Source organism: Thunnus maccoyii, chromosome 19, assembly GCF_910596095.1.
Source record: "Thunnus maccoyii chromosome 19, fThuMac1.1, whole genome shotgun sequence".
Lineage (NCBI taxonomy): Eukaryota > Metazoa > Chordata > Actinopteri > Scombriformes > Scombridae > Thunnus > Thunnus maccoyii.
In genome coordinates, this window is record NC_056551.1 from 3,937,604 (window position 1) to 3,954,671 (window position 17,068).

Consider the following 17,068-nt stretch of genomic DNA (forward strand, 5'->3'; position numbering starts at 1 on the left):
TTGGCTGAAATCGAATCGAAGGCTGAATCGATTAATCAAGACAATAATCGACAGATTAATCAATAATGAAAATAATCATTAGTTGTTAATATTTTGTTAATAATTTAATATTTCAATGATGATCACAATTAACTAAATAATGAACATTTCAAGTGTAAATTTACAGTCTTTTTCTATTTGTTTCACTCATTCCTCAACACTGAGTTCACTTTTTCAAAACTCTTCACAGTCAGAACAGCAGCAGTCTACATATAATAAACTATAACTCTTCATTGCTTTGACACAAAATATATCCAGTGACCACATCTTTCAAAATTCACCTTTTTTTCTCTCATCATTTCCTTCAACCTTCCTACATTATCCCGTCTCTTTTTTTTTTTCACCTGCCCTCCTTTCTGTCTCGTCTCTTTTCTCTCCGACTCCCGCTCCCATCCTTCCTTCCATTTTTATTCATTGTCATTTTTTCTTTTCCCTCCCTTTCCCTCGCACCCTCACTCCGTCCTTGTTTTTTTTCTCTCCACCCTCACCAGTCGTCTTGATCTTTTTAAAAAGTCTTTTCAATTATGTTGAGTTACAAACAAAACTGATCTCAGAATTAAAGCAAATATTAGGATAGAAAATTAGAAATGCAATTCAAAATAAAAATGATTTAAGAATAAAAACATTTTGGTGATATTCTATTGAAACTAAAGGTTTTGTTAAAGGTTATAGAGGTATTCCTGCTTTTCTCGAGATGTTTTCCTTTTTGTCCTTTTTTCTGACATGTCCATATTTTACAGTGATTGCATGAACTCCACAGGTTGTTGCATTAAACCATCCTGCCCTTTTTTAATAGATTCCTTCCCTTATGGATAATGTCATTTCAGCCAGAAAGCCTTTTTATCCCAATCCCTCCCTCGTTTTTATGAAGATTTAGCCGAGTGGAGGCGAACAGAGAGGAGAGCTCGTCCGTCCCCCTCTTTAGTTTATTGGGTTATGTTCGGGAGCAGGTTGGCCAACAAATAGGATTTAGATACAATGTTATTATAATAGATCTGCCGGTCATGAAGGAAGCAGATCGATAGGCTTCAAAAATCAATCAGTCCGTCCACATGGGCCGAGAGGCTGCAGGTAGAGACAGACAGGAAGTGATGCTACCTGCCGACTGTCCGCAGAAAACCTCATGTCTCACGAATGATGAAAGTTCAGGTCATATGCAAGTCTGTAAAAGCTCTTAGATCATCAGAGGGATGGCATGTTTCTGGCTGCCACTGCCACGACTGAAAGGTTGTCATTATCTGCGCATCCAAAAGTCATCCTGACGTATTTGGTACCTTTGGAATCTTTGGGATATCCGTTATAATTTTAAGAATTGTTCAGTTTGAATCTGTGAAAACGTAGCAAGATATTTCAGCCATCAATGAAATATTTCATATACATCAGTATGACCAGAAAACAAAAAAACTTCAAAATCTTAACGTCTCACTCTGCTCACTTTTATTTATAACCGCTGTGACCAACTGTGATTATTCAAGCTGTGTTTAAACAGGCTGGTTTTGTCATCTTTGTTCCCTTATTTGGTTTTTAAAGGAAAATTCCTCTATTTTTCAATCTTATTCCCATAATTGTGTCCATTTTAACTATTGGTCATGATAACTTTGCTGACTAAAAAGTTGCTCTTATTCTCAGAAGCATGCAGGTTGCCTGTAGCCACTGGCTGAGATTTAGTTTCAATAGTGTGGGGACATCATGAAGTCATGAGTTCTTAATTTTGTCAGCTGGTCAGTCAAAGGACCCTGTTGAAAATAAGTAAATCAAACTGAAACTGTGAAAATGGGGCAACAGAGTTTTGTAGGAATTCTGCAGGAATTGGTTGAGCTCATACTGGTGCTAGTCCGGTCACATGGTGATGATGACACCACCTCTTCAATCTCCTAAATGTATCAACAACTATACAAATTGATCATTGACATGATCATTGTCCCCCCAAATTGACTGTAAATTTTATGTATTTTTTGGAACAGCAGCTGTGGTTCTTCTACTTTACATATCTGAAACAATGACATCGCATCAAGTGGTGCCCATCCAGTCAGGTGTCAGTCCCATTACTGTTTATTGACTACAGGTCGTGAAAACACCACCACCACATATACACACTCACATTCCACTCACAATGTACAATATCTCTACTTTGTAAGCTCGCTAAGAAATCAATCTCCATCGTCATCATCATCATCTCTTACAGTTAAGACTACCAAGGCTGCACATGTGGTAGTTCTTTCCAACTGTGTATCCTGAAAGCTGGGTGTAGTACCACCACCTCATATACAGGGCACTGAAAAACTAAAGAGGGATGTTGAGGAAGCGGATCAGTACGCAGGAGAAACAAAAATAAACCTGGGAAATTCAACAAAAATAATTTAAGAAAAGAAATAAAACAAACAAAAAAGCCTCATAGCAAGCTGCCACCTACTCTCTCCTCTACTCCATCTCATTGACCAGTGACTGACCTTTATTCTTCTCAGCCTCACCTAACTGGAACGTACCATCTACTCAGGTTACCATGGGGTGAGCTAGACTGATACAAAGCTTTCAAAGCATATAGAACAGCACTGATATAGGATTTCTCTGTTACTGTTGCAATCATGGTCACACACACAGCCTCCTCAACTTGACAGAGCCCAGTGACTCACTGCTTAGTGCAGCTAATGATGCACACCTTTGGTCACTGTCACTGATTAAGCAGACGATCTGCCCGACCACCACAAAACACAACACACATTTAAAACACACAAACACTAGTGATGTTGATAACCAGAGCTTGGTGAAAGGGGAGATGAGCAACCATTTCACACTGGGTTTATATAATATTAAAAGTTTTATTTTTTTGTTTATCCTTTTTTTTTCTTCTTTTTTTCATATTCTGCACATGGGGACACCAGCACAATACTGTAAACTGTTTCATTGTTGAAATCTGCAGTTGTACCTTTGTGTTTGGTTTTGCGATGGTGAAGATGAAACCCTGCGACGTAAGGATTCATGTTGATGTCTGACAACTGTCAGTCAATTGTTATACAACCTACTGGAACCAGATGTTTCCCTAAAAAAAAAAAAAATCTTGGAACGTCTTGATTTTGTCTCTGAAATGTGCAGATATCCCATCCGTCTGTCTGTCTCTTCCTCTCTTTACTTTCTCTTTTTCTCTGTAAATCTGAACTTTTTAGTGATTCTGGTTGGGAGTCTATCTCTAATTCTGTTATCTACTGGCCCAGTCTGGCCCGGGGGATGGATGCCTTCTGTAATCCATTTATCAGAGCCGGCCGCTGGGCCTTCTTCCAAATGACAGCTGGCCTTTAGCAATCTCATTATAAAATGCACCAGGATATAGTATGGAAATATGGGGGGAGGGGGCTCCTGGGCTCTGAAAAATGGACTGAGTAAGAAACACACAGTGGACAAAATTTTACAACACAACCATGTTTTAAATTTTTTTTTTTTTTTTTCTGATGACGTGCTGTCATTTATTCAAAATGAATGTAATGGTAACACTACAATACAGTTCTAATGGAATGACTTTACACCTGCTTGTAAAAGGTGTAAGCTGTGAAGCTGTCTCCCGTTTGGGGATGACTTCTCAGAATCTCTGGCTCACCTAACAGGCAAAATCGCCTTCCTCACACTACATCAATATGCACTCTAGGGAGACAGTTAAGACGTGGGGTCTCTCATTATAAGATGCAGTCCGTTTGCGGTTTCACCTCTCTGAGCACAAATCATGCATATTTCGGTTTCTCTCTCTATTTATCCTCCCAAGACACAATGGAAATCCTCTCTACCTCTTTAGAAAGAAAAAAAAAAAGCCAGAGAAAGTAGTGAGGGAGAGAGAGAGAGAAGAGCAAACATAAAGGCAAAAGTAAACCGAAACAACTTTATTTGATTCGTATTTCGTCGTGGTTACTTTCTAAAATAAATAAATAATATAGAGATAAAACTCAAGTAGTGGCCGCACAGCAGATTTCATGCACTGCTGAATGCTGAAATGTCATCGTCCACAGTGACAGAATCTGAGGCCGCGTAGCAAATATCAAACATGTTTAATTTGAGGTGATTCTCTCCGGAGACAGTTGCTGACAACCGCGGGGTGTCGATCCCCTTGTATCTGGATTGAATCCAAATGTGATTTAATAACTTTTTTTTATTTCACTTAGCCACATATGTATATACATCTCCGTTTGCCAGATCACAAATCTGATTGCATCCGTCTTGGTTCAGGGTTTCCTTTCTCTTTAATGAGACAGAACAGCAGCTAATGTCAGTGTGACTAAAGATGCCAATATTATAGAGGACTGACTTGTGAGTGGTTATTTCCACTTACTGACATAATCACACTTTCAACTTACAGCCAGGTGAAACATAGAACATACAGAGACTTTGGTGCACAGACTAAGGTACATAAAACATTATAAAATACATGAAACATGTATACATTAAAACCTATGTTTGAGTTTGCTTAGCCATCACAATTTAATCCAACTATCAAAGGTTAAAAAAACATCATCACCCCCAAATAGTTACATGAGAAACACATCGTGGCTCATTTACTCCTACTTCAGCATTCTCCTAGAATGTGTTTTTGATTTCAAGCCGTCTCAAATACTTTTTGGATACGTTTACACTTCGCTTTTTTGGTGATTGGATAGCTAGCTAATGTCCAGACTTATACATAGCTGGTGCAACAGGCTACTGTTCTGTTTCCTCAAGTGTAGTATTATATTTCATTAGAGTCTAATAATTTCTTCATCAGGGAAAGTGCTCTTTACTTCAGGCGAAGCAGCGTGCCTCCACTACTATACGCTGCATTACACCCTGCTGAAATAATGCTGACGTTTAATAGGATTTTACTGTAGTGCCTGTTTTCAGTTGTTTTTTTTATTCAAGTCATTTAACATCAGTGCACACTCTAGTTTGTAACTTTCCTAAAGCCTGTAAACCGACCAGCAAGAGCCTCCTTTTGTCCTACGAGTTGTCTTCCTTTAGTTTACAGTGATCACTGGTCCCAATGAGGATCACAGGGCGTTAACAAATCCAGCATATGTGAGGAGAAAACTCCTTGAAGATCAACAGGAAGCAGACACAGCAGTGACCACCTCTCTCCCTCTGTGTTCATCACACCCTGTGTGCTCGCTCACCACCTCCTCCTCACAGACACAGTGTGTGTGTGTGTGTTTGTGCATGTGTGGGTGTGTAGGTGTGGTTAGCGAGCACTTGCACCCCTGCAATACAAATCCATAACAGTGCTGTGCTCGCTCATCCAGAGAGAGAGAAAATAAGAAATAGAAATCAGAGGGTGTAGGCAGTGGGAAGGTGTGTGTGTGTGTGTGTTTGGTTGTCTCACACACACACACACACACACACACACACACACACAGACACACATACACACACACACAGAGTTTTTATGTAGTCCTTATTGGGCCTTTGATCCAAGGTGTGTAAGGAGCTCTCATCTCCTACTGTGATACTCATACAGACACACACACACATGAACACACACACACTTTTCTGTCACACACACACTCATGTATTCCTCTCAGGGCTGCAGCAGTTCCCTACTGTGTAGGCCCTGTTACACGCACACACACACATACACACAAAAGAGGTTATTTTGGGGTCGTCTTGGTGAACACAATGGACGGACACGCCCACACACACACATGCATAGACACACACACACACGCACACATAACAAAAGGGTCTCTAGTTGCACGTGTCCAAAATCCTTCCAGAGGTCTGTGAACATTACCGTCTGTGTGTGTGTGTTTGCACTGTGACTAAAGGCTTTCAGCAGGACAATAAGACGTGTGCCTGTGCGTGCGCGGGTGTGTGTGTGTGTGTGTGTGTGTGTGTGTGTGTGTGTGTGTGTGTGTGTGTGTGTGTGTGTGTGTGTGTGTGTGTGTGTGTAATGGTTAATACCAGGACAATAGAAGTGTGCCTGTTCAGTTGTTATCGGCTTGCTGGAGCCTCACAGGCCTGCTGTTTTTTTTTTTTTTTTGTCCACCTTTCACCATGAAAAGGAAGAAAAAGAAAGAAATCAAAAAGGAGAAAAAAAAGGTCTCCCACATTCTCTCTTTCCAGTGTCAGAAAAGATAAATAAATAGATGTACAAAAATAAACTGCGATGGTCTTAATTTATGAGAAAATGTAATGTCAGTCATATCAAAACAAGCAATGTTTACAGTATGAATCTGATTTCTTTTCAGGTTTGTATTTTAATGAAGTTTTCCTATCATGTGACGAACATTAGATGGAGCTGTTGGCAGATTTTTTTTTACTTTTAATGATATTTGCAGGAGGCAGATCTGGAAAATGAGGCAAATTCAAATCTTGGTGTTAGTTCATAATATGTGAGTCAGTCGGTTTTGTTTTCTTTGGTTGAAATGGTAAACTGACCCTCAATCAATAAACCATGTAACATAAGTAACTATATGATACTATATTGTACAATACTGTATAATGCTATAATTTAATAATTATACTGTAAAGCCATGTTCAGACCAATGTTAGGCCAGGTTCACTTCATGTCACTTGGTTTAGGTTGAGAGAAGACCATATTAGTTTGTATTGTTCTCGCCTGGTGTGTATGTCTAAATAAAATTGTGGGGGGTGGGCCAACGGGGGGCCCAAAAGCAAATCTTCGCTCCGGGATCCAAAGCCGTTTAATCTGTCCGTATTAGGGATCTGCAGGTGCTGTGGGGTGCTGAATAAGCTTAAAGGTCCCTCAAACAAAATGTGGAAGGTTCATACTTGACCTTGGTAATACTAGTTTGACCTTAAATTCAAATTATTTGGTCAAAATTTGGAATCATTTAATTTCACTGTGATGTAATTTGAAACAGATTATGCGTAAGAATGTTTAATCACTATGCCTGAAAGTTCATTTTTACATTAGGAACAGTAGGTCGACGAATTAATCTTAACTCACTTCAAAATATGTCAAGGTCTTCAGAACTAAGTGACTAATTAATGAAGTAACTATCTAAGTATGGAAGATTAGAATGCAGCTATACATATGTGCACTAAATCAATCAAAACAAAAGCATCTTGCTGTCTCTGTCCTTTTGTGGTTTTTCAGAGATTGATGACATTAAAGGTGTTTGAGGATACCTCATCTGATTGGAAGCTGATGTTAATTTCTCTCTCTGTCTCTCCACCAGGCTGTCTGTCCAACCTTCCACCAAACGCCAAGAAGATCTCCAACTCGTACGAGGAGCGCCGTAAACAGGCCACTGCCATTGTGCTGCTGGGGGTCATTGGGGCCGAATTTGGCGCCGAGATCGAACCGCCGAAGGGTTCAGTGAGGGCCCGAGCTGGCGGACAGGCGCCCGAGGGCTTTGGACTGACCAGTGGAGGATCCAACTATTCACTGGCTAGACACACATGTAAGTACGGAGACAACACACATACAGTACATTCACTGAAGAGTGACGAGACCACACACACCTACCTGGAACTATTGTATCACCTCCTGAGCAATTTAGTTACAGGAACCAATCCCCAAAATGGGCGGAGGACACTAGAAGCAAAAGCCGAATTGGTGACAATGGATACACAATATGTTTTGTTAATTCCCTGTAGTGGAAAAAGACTATTCCATTGACCTGTCATTCCTGTTTTAACTGCCTAGAGTTTTACCTGGAGTTTTCAAACCTTAAACATCATACATGCACATGTACATATATGTGCAGCCTCTCAGGACTGCCTGCTATTTTAAACATGTGTTGGTCCCAAGCCATGTTTTTTCCAAACTCAGAACTACACAACTGAGAAAGTAGAAACTTCAGTGTTGGATTAGAGGTGAGGGAGAGAGATGGGATTGATTTTCACCCACCAAGCTTGACACCTTAAGGAGCTTGGCACTGACTTCTACACACACTCATATACACACACACACTGAGTGAGCCCAGCCTGTGCCATGCTGCGCCTGCAGCGTTGGACCTTGGTGGGCATCAAACTTGCACTAAGCAGAGCTGCTCTTCCATCCTGCTGCTCCTGAGCTCTGATTGGTTGCCTCTGGGGGCATCCGCCCAGTGACAGAGCCTGTACTCACACTGATAGGCTGTGGAGCGTGGTGGTTTTTAGTTGGACCTGTACACAGCGGTCAGCTCACCTGTGTGGACTCACCAGACACACACACACACACACACACAGAAACCCCAGAAAACCCCAAGCCCACATCATCAGATAAAAACAACTCAAGATTTAATTGATCCCCTTGAGTAGAGCTCCACCCCTTTAAAATCTTTAGCCTGGGTATCATTTGGACACTTGGATACCTGTGGTGGTATGATAACAAACCTTCTTTTCCTTTAATTTAACAAAATAAACCAAACTTTTCAAAGTCCTCAATGTTAAATGTTGTCTTAACATAAAGCAGTCATACAAGAATGCTCACTGAATACTTAAATTAAGCCTTTTTCCCAATAAACTTAGTTAACTGTGTTGCTTTTGACAGTGCTTAGTTAAATCCTTTAGTGTCTTTTAATTACCTTGTTTCTTTCTTCATCAAATCTTGGACAAACAATAAACCAGTAAATAATGATACTCAACAATTTCATCATCTGTCAAACAAAAAGTACAGTTTTAAAACATAAACATGTACATATCTCCTCTGTGAAACAGCAAATTATGAATACTTCACCTAGACCACAGGGCTGAGCATATTAATATTTTCCCAAGACAAAATTAGTTGTAAAGGTACCCTGTGGAGTTTTGTAAATAACAACAAAACATTCTTGTTTTTTTATCCTAAACCTCTTACTTTTTTCTGAGGTTTGCTCAGTGTTCCAAGTCCGATTCAGCAAATCCTCTTAAATGAGTGAATGTGTTGTAAATAGTTAGTTTTTAACTTGTCGAATGGCAGAGGTCATCACTTGCATATAATTCTAGCTGTTTCATTCACAAAAATTTCCCCCAAGAGTAAAAAGAACTTCACGCTTCAAAGGTTGAATCCCTGCTGTCGGAAGTCAGCAGATGAAAACATAACAGTAGCAGTGTTAGTAGTGTAAAAAAAGGACCTGAAAGAGAGAAAACATTACTACAGCTGTCAACGGCCTGTCATCGCAGAGCAGAACCATGACAGAAATAAAGAAGGAATGGTTTGACATGAAGTTACACACCACAAATGTCTTGTTTAAGCAGCCCAGGACTAAAATGAGAGGTAGTCAAGAGGGTTTGACAATCTCAGAGAAGGATGACAGAATACAGTCATTAGAAGTGATGTTACACTGTCAGGTGTTAGCACAGAGGATGTTCACCTGGACAGTAACCTGCATGAAAACCCTGGGGCAGCTGCTGGAGTGTGACAATTTTCTTAACTGCTGATTGTATCAGTGTCATGAGAAAATACCAATGGCAGTAAAATATAAACTGAATATTATTTGCGCTTAAGAGAATAAGCTTAGTTTCACCTGAAATTAGTCCCCTGGATTAGCCATTGTAGCTAGCTGCATATGGATCTACTTAAACTTACTGGTTAAGGCCACGATCAAACCAACATAACCCCAGTGTGAAAAAACACAACCTCATTCCTGTGAATGATGGCAGTCTGGTGGTGCAGCTAGGGAGCCAACATAGAGGGCTTTGGCAAAAAAATGCATGGTGGTTGCCTGTCTAAAAAGGTGCTGCCTTGGTCAACCACACATGCAAGCACACATTCTTTGTGGATTTCTTGTCTCTCAGTGTAAACTGCTGTTCAGCGTTTTGGTGTCTGGTAAGCATTCAATTTACAGTTATATCACTCAAACTGGACTTCCTGGATCATATTTCATGTGTCAATGGTGTTTAACAACAAGCTTTCCACCAGCGCAGACCCCTGGAATGTTTTAACGCCAGGCTGTTTTTGACCTGAATGCCCAATACTCCAGGTTGAAAAATACCTGAATTTTTCTTTAAAGGACTTGGTTGCTGAGATTTTTTCTTATTGTCAACAATTGTGCAGAGCCAAATCAACAATGAACTCTTATTCCTCTGTGCCGTAGACCTCCGTTGTTGTTCAAAAACTATTAAAAACACGTCAATGAGCCACACCTCTGCACCGGGTGACACGTTCCTTCATCCCTGAAGAGAGCGATTACTATAGTTTGTTGAGAAGAAGCTCCAAAGAGTAACAGCAAGAAGATAGTAACCTTAAGGAGAGCAGTTCTCGTACAGCAAACCACTGCACATGCGCAGGAATGTGGTTCCATTTACAGAGCCTCACTAGCTTGTTGTGCTACATAACACAACCTCTTGACTGTGTACTATATTATAAATAAAGAACTTCAGTACCATGGTCTTCACTTAACCTTAACCAGATCATTATTCTTTCAATTAAGACAACAAAGATTCCCTAACCTTGAAGGATAAGGCTGGTGAACCAACACTAGCTTCTTGTAGGAAATTAGCAGCTGTCTCCCATGTCAAAGTCATACTTTGTTGACCCATGCTTCCATTCACCCCAACAGTCATAATTCACATGGCAGCTAGAGGTCTTTTTCATTTAAACATAAACAGAGGTCATATCTAGGCATTTCAACAAACGACAATCTGAGGAAGCTACTCTGACTCCAGAGCATCCTGCTCTGTTAACTGACCTCGCAGAGTGTCTGAACCCTGTAAAACATGTTATTGCCTAGTAAAAAGCTCAAGCAGACAATTATAGACAACTGTAAAAAAACATGCGGTGGAGGACATTTTTTCATGCTTTCTGCTCTGTTTCTTTGTCATCTGTTTCCTTCCTTAGTTTTATTCTTCTCTTCCTTTCACTCAGCTTGTTTTCCTGCTCTCATTCAGCCTGTTGTTTTTCTTCCTCCATCCATGCTCCATCTCCTGCCTATCCTCTCTCTGTTATGAAATTGAAAGATAGATCGTTGTTGTTGGCATACAGCGCAGTGTGTGTGATGAATGAGAGCTGTCCACCCAGAGAGAGGGAGGCTAGAGTAGTCTATACAGCAGAGTATAGATTGATGTTTTCATATGGCGAGGGGGGAAGATGGAGGGGGAGATTGAGCTTTAGGATGGAGGGATGGAAGGAAGGACCGATGATAGCGGAGGGAAGAAAGGATGTGGTTGGATAGGATAAAAGAGACAAACTGTACATCAGAGTACAGTCTCTGGACAATAATGCTCACAGTAAATGTCAAAATACCTCGAGTGCCTTCAGAGGCCCATTCACTGTGAATGCTGGCATTTTAAAACATTCATGAGAGCTGATTGGAAATTGAGTTCTATTTTGTATTGTGGCACACTGAACGGGGAAAACCAGGCGAAGGAAACTATAAAACTCTGCAGTGGTTCAGGCCCAAGAAATCTCAGTTTTTCATTTTACTACCAGTCAAACGAAGAGGTTTTTTTTTCACAAGATCAAAACAAATTAATACATAGATTTAAAGTACGGTATTCACATCTTGAGTCAGTATGTGAGATGAACTGGCTGAGACGATTCTCAACAGCAGATGTTTTTACAGTAACCAGTTACCTCATAGTGACTAAATAAGATGCATAATGATTAACATTTTTTCACATAACAGCAGTGAACATTAAGTTAAATATTTTTCAATAAATTTGTGTATGAATGAATGTATTTTTTATGATGGTTTCAAATCATATTTGACATGATTTTCTTGTTTGAAGTTTATTATTGATGTAAGTTTTGGTGGTCAGCAACCTTTTAGGGATGGTATCGGTATTTGGTTAGCAAAATTTTAAGCGTCAAAGTTGTTAGCTAAATTCCAACAACTGAAATCATATTTTTAGCTAAACTGTACACTTATTAATGGTTAAAAATAGGAATATCTTGGGCTAATGATTGATTAGAAGTATAGGCTTATGAATTATAAGTAATTTCTGAAACATGTTTTCATTATTAGCCGCATCATGGACTTAGCATTGACTAGCACGACGTTACGATTAGGGTACCGATCACACCAGAAGGTGGCACATTTGTGTGTCCTCCCAAAATTGGTGATGCTGGAAGCTTGGTAACGTAGGGATTACTTCCTGTAGCTGGTGATCCACTTGCAAACATGCTAGTTACAATAGCCAGCCAAACGAGCTAGCATACTAGCTGCCAGTCAGTGGTGGGTTGTTACACAGAGACTGTTAATGTATGGGGTGGTTGTAGACCAAATACTCCTTATATTATTTTCTAATTATATATTTAACATGTAGATGTACACCATACACACAGTAGCCCTTTATTTCTTTCTTTCTTTCTCTCTCTCTCACACATGAACCGGCTCTCCCTCTACCTTTCTTGTATTGTTTTTTGTTTATTTCTCTCTCTGTCTCTCTGCAGCCAGTCTGAACCGGCTCTCATCCACTATCCAAGTCCCCAACATTGATTTACCTTCACCTCTCATTTAAGCTCAAACAGAGGAAGAGGGAGAGAGAGAAAGAAACGGGCAGATGGAAGAAAGAAAGTAGAAAGCCTGTTAGTGGTCGACTTAGCCTGGTAAACTGTAGATGCCACCAATCTGTCACTATTTCACACTCTCTACTCTTTCCTTCCTCCCTCCCTTCCTTTCTCCTTCCTTCCTTTCGTTCCACCCTTCCTTCCTTCCTTCCTTCCTTCCTTCCTCCTCCCCCCACATCTTCCCGCTCTAATTACCCTCTCTGTGTTAATGTGACATGTTTACTGCTCTAACTAACAGCCCATTATGGCAGACTGATGCTTTGTCAATAGCTATTGGTTCATTTGGGCTGGGCCTGCCTTTAAACAAAGATGTCCGCCGTGAGAAATGGACCTGAGTCTGGACCTCTCTCACTTCCTGCTCACTGATTAGAAGGGAGGGGCTGTAAATTTGAGCCTCGATCCAACCAATTACAACACTGACTGTTAATGGCCATCTTTAATTGTCCGTGGGAAAAAAAAAATTGAGGCTTCTAAGTGTAAATGTGGCTGTATGATTAAACCTCCACCAGTTTCATTACAAACACCTACCCACCCACAGTCACTGTCACTGCTCACAGTGTTGAACTTTGACCTCATGACTTCTGAAGATTGTTCTATGTTGGTGGGGATCCACTGGTTCACTGTGTGAAGAGCACGTACATACATATTCACAACTTCAGGGGTTTGAATTTGACTGGTGACCTTTTGCCCCATGACCCCCGAATCATAACCCCTCCCCACAAATCCTCCCACATAGTCACCCATCCAGTTTATTTATTGATTATCAGTTGATGTGAAACTAATCGTTGCTCTGTGGAGCTTTAGTTGATTTCCCATCAGGATCAGGACAGTAAAGGTAGTGAACAAATTTTTCCACATTTTATACAACACAGACTACAAGGACAGACAATGATTGTAGCATGTAAGGCCCATTATTTATGGTTACTTATATTTTTAAAAAATCCAGAAAAGTATCTGTTTCAATTTACTTAGTATTTATTAAGTTATTCTTACTGTCAACAAATTCCAAAAACCAACAATTTGTTAGTCTATCTTGTGATACTTCCTGTCTCAGCCTCAAGCCCATTGGTTCCTACTAAAGATGTGAATCTTTAAAACATGACTACTTTTAGGACTTTTTGTATGTTCACTATTAACAGTGAATATCTTATGTGTACCAGTAATGTAAAAGAGAACATACTCAAATTAAAGTTCATTAACACTCAACGATATTCCAACAAATTTGTTTAAATGAGGAACTCTTCAGAAATGAAAAACAAAATGTAAATTCCTTCCAACACCTCAACACTCCTGTCTATCTGGTCACAGCATTTCATCCGATATCTGTCCTCACAATGCACAAAAACTCATGCAGGGGATTGTTGATGACTGTCTCAATGCCCCGCTGGCTCAATTGAAGATAGTTCTACTGACGCTGTGTGAAATGTGAAAGCAACAGGAAATGCATATATTGTTGTGAGAAAATGTGAACAGATGTGAGATTTTCACACAGTGTTTTTAGAATTATGTTTCAAGGGTTTTGCCAAAGCAGCTGAGAAAAACTCATCACACAACAGAAAACACAAATTCCCACTACTGAGAATCAAACCCCCGGTCACTGTGGAGGTGGAAAGACACTTTACTGCTGCAGCAAACATACACAATGTCCATACTGAATTTAGACGCCATTACTACAGTAAAAATGTTGGAAAAACACTGAACTTTTATATAGATCAAGCTGCAAAAGCTAAAATAAGTGACATCAAACATCAAGTGATTCAAGTTGGTGTAAGTTTGAAGAGAATTGGGCAGAGAAAGCATAAAAGAATAGTGTAACTGGGAGTAAAATAGATTTCTGTTGGTGGTTTGATTATTTGTAATGATCACTAACTGGAGGTCAAAGTTCATTCAACCCTACATCACTGTTGATATTTATAGTCCACTGCTTGTATGCATATTGATGTATGTAACAAAAACATGATTGATTTGAGCTCTCACTGATGTTTGCTTAGTGTCAAGGTTCACTGCCCTATCACTGATACAGCTAACACACACTCAGCCACAACACGCTAACAAAATGCCTGATCTGCATGTTTGACTCCGTGTCTCTTTACCGACACCCATAACATAACTGCTAAAAAAAAAGCTGTCCATCACTTACAATCTATGTGGCTTGTAAGGATGTAGCACAACAATGCTAACACAGTTATCGCTCTATCTATCACTGCCCGAATATATTATATAACGGTCGAACCCAGCGATGCTAACACGGTTAGCCTCTAGCTATATCTTTCATTGCCCCATCCATAGGCTGTGTGTGTGTGTAGATATAAACCAATAAGGAAGGGGGTTTGCCATTTAAGGCGGGTTGATGATGAAATGCTAGGAGATATAGATGATGAGATTAGCTGTGTGTGTCTGGAGACTGGAGGACCTTTAGAGCAACCGCAGGATTATAAATACTTAAAGTAAATGATCTGTATTATATTATATCTTTCTCCATATTATGACTGTTTAACATTTATATTTCAAGTGAACATACAATGAACTGTATTGATCCTTGAGTGGAGTCAGACGGTAGAAGAAGAAAAGCCCTGCTAATGTAGAGCTTTAGAGATGTAGTCTTCCCGCTAAGACTGTTGACAGATTTACAACCTCACGGTCCAGAATGTTCTATATGTACATCACTGAGTTTGCATAAATAAATGATCAGTTAATGCATGATCACTCCATTTAAAAGGAAAAGTAAAAAGCCACTGGAATAATTGAGAAATACCAGCAGTGGCTGTAGATTATCGTGTCCTAACTAGTTATTGGATAAGATGTGTGATAAAATACCAAAATGAGTGATATTCTGTTGACATTTTCAAACGTTTTGGAAAACCAGATACCAGATATTTAACCTGCCTCTCTCAGTTTTGATTTTCTTCTGACTTTATCTTTGTGTAGCACTGTGTGAAGAATCTGCTAAAAGCTCTGGACCTCAGGCTACAGTGGGTGAGACAGGCAGTGAGAGACAGACAGACACCTGGGAGGGGGGGGTGGGGAGGTGGGTGTTATTGAGGAGTGGGGGATATTTTCTGGAGTCTTAATGGTCAGTCCATCCCCACAGAGACTGGCTCAAATGTCAGGTCAGCTATGAACTGACCTCCATCCTGCTCACTCTCTTTATCCTCTGTGTGTGCGTGTGTGTGTGTGTGTGTGTCTTTGGAGCACAGAAGTTTATTCATTTTTACCTGAACCTCATTTAAAAAAATTGGATTTACTGTTTTTTGGTTTTGAGAAGATATGATTTCTTTATAGAAAATGTAAATAGGGCTGATACGGTCACAGGAGTTTAACCATAATCTGTTTAAATGCATCAAAGGGTCAAGAATGTGGAAATGAGGACAGAATATGTTTTTGAAAATCCATTTTGTCTTTCTTTTAGTCGTGTCGGGGTTACTGGTGCAAATTAGCTGGTCAACGAAGGATGTCACATTGTTTCAAAATGATTTGGTTGAATGTGCTCTGTCCCCTATAAATGAATCAATAAGTAATGAGAGACTGAACAGGCAATTTTAACGTCCTATTCCAGAAAAAGTCAAGAAAATATGAATATGATAAGGGGCATCATGGTGGCCGATAAAGCAGCAGTGTCTCAAGTTTTAATTCATCTGAACACCTCCATCACATCTTAATTCCCTCTTTGTCCCGATATTATTCACTCCTGCAGACTCCACAATATTTCGATATACAGAAATGATAAAATAAGAGCTGATTAAAGGTGCAGTGTGTAGAATTTAGTGGCATCTAGCGGAACAGACTTAGCAGAAATGGAATATAACATTCATAAGTATGTTTTAATTGGTGTATAATCCCGTGAAAATAAGAATCATGTTCTCGTTACCTTAGAATGAGCCCTTTATATCTACACAGGGAGCAGGTCCTCTTCTGTGCAGGCCACCATGTTGCACCACCATATTTCTACAGTAGCCCAGAACGGACAAACCGAACACTGGCTCTAGAGAGGGCCTTTCACATTTTTTGCAAGTGTCACAGCCACCATAGGTTCTCCTACACACTTGGAAGGGAGGGGTATTCAGTCGGATGCAATCTGCTACCTCACTGCTAGATGCCACAAAATTCTACACACTGGTCCTTTAAGTCACTTAAAATGTGCTGGAGCACAGGATGACATCAGGCTCCTGTCGTTTTTCAGATAAACCCCTCCTTACTCTACTCTGTTCTGATTCTAATGTTTCTACCATTTGCAGGTAAGGCGCTGACCTTCCTGCTGCTGCAGCCCCCCAGCCCCAAGCTGCCCCCTCACAGCACAATCCGCCGCACTGCCATTGATCTGATTGGCCGGGGCTTCACTGTCTGGGAGCCGTATATGGACGTGTCAGCGGTGCTCATGGGACTGCTGGAGCTCTGCGCCGATGCCGAGAAGCAGCTGGCCAAGTGAGTCCATGAGTGCACACACACAAAACTCAAATGTTGCTGTTACTTTTATAGATAAATTACAGATATTTTTAAATTACATCCGTTCCTGATTTTTATATATATATATATATATATATATATATATATATATATATATATATATATATATATATATATATATATATATATATATATATATATATATATATATATATATATATATATATATATATA

General features: G+C 39.9%; 1 protein-coding gene across 3 annotated transcripts in view; it reads left to right on the top strand.

The window, feature by feature from the left end:
- Positions 1-17,068, top strand: part of LOC121885419 (WD repeat-containing protein 7) — a 111,300-nt gene that overhangs the window by 69,144 nt on the left and 25,088 nt on the right. For all 3 annotated transcript variants that reach the window (XM_042394851.1, XM_042394853.1, XM_042394852.1), the window contains exons 23-24: positions 7,194-7,418; positions 16,666-16,852. In XM_042394851.1, coding sequence (XP_042250785.1) covers positions 7,194-7,418; positions 16,666-16,852 — 412 coding nt within the window. The remainder of the gene's footprint in view (positions 1-7,193; positions 7,419-16,665; positions 16,853-17,068) is intronic.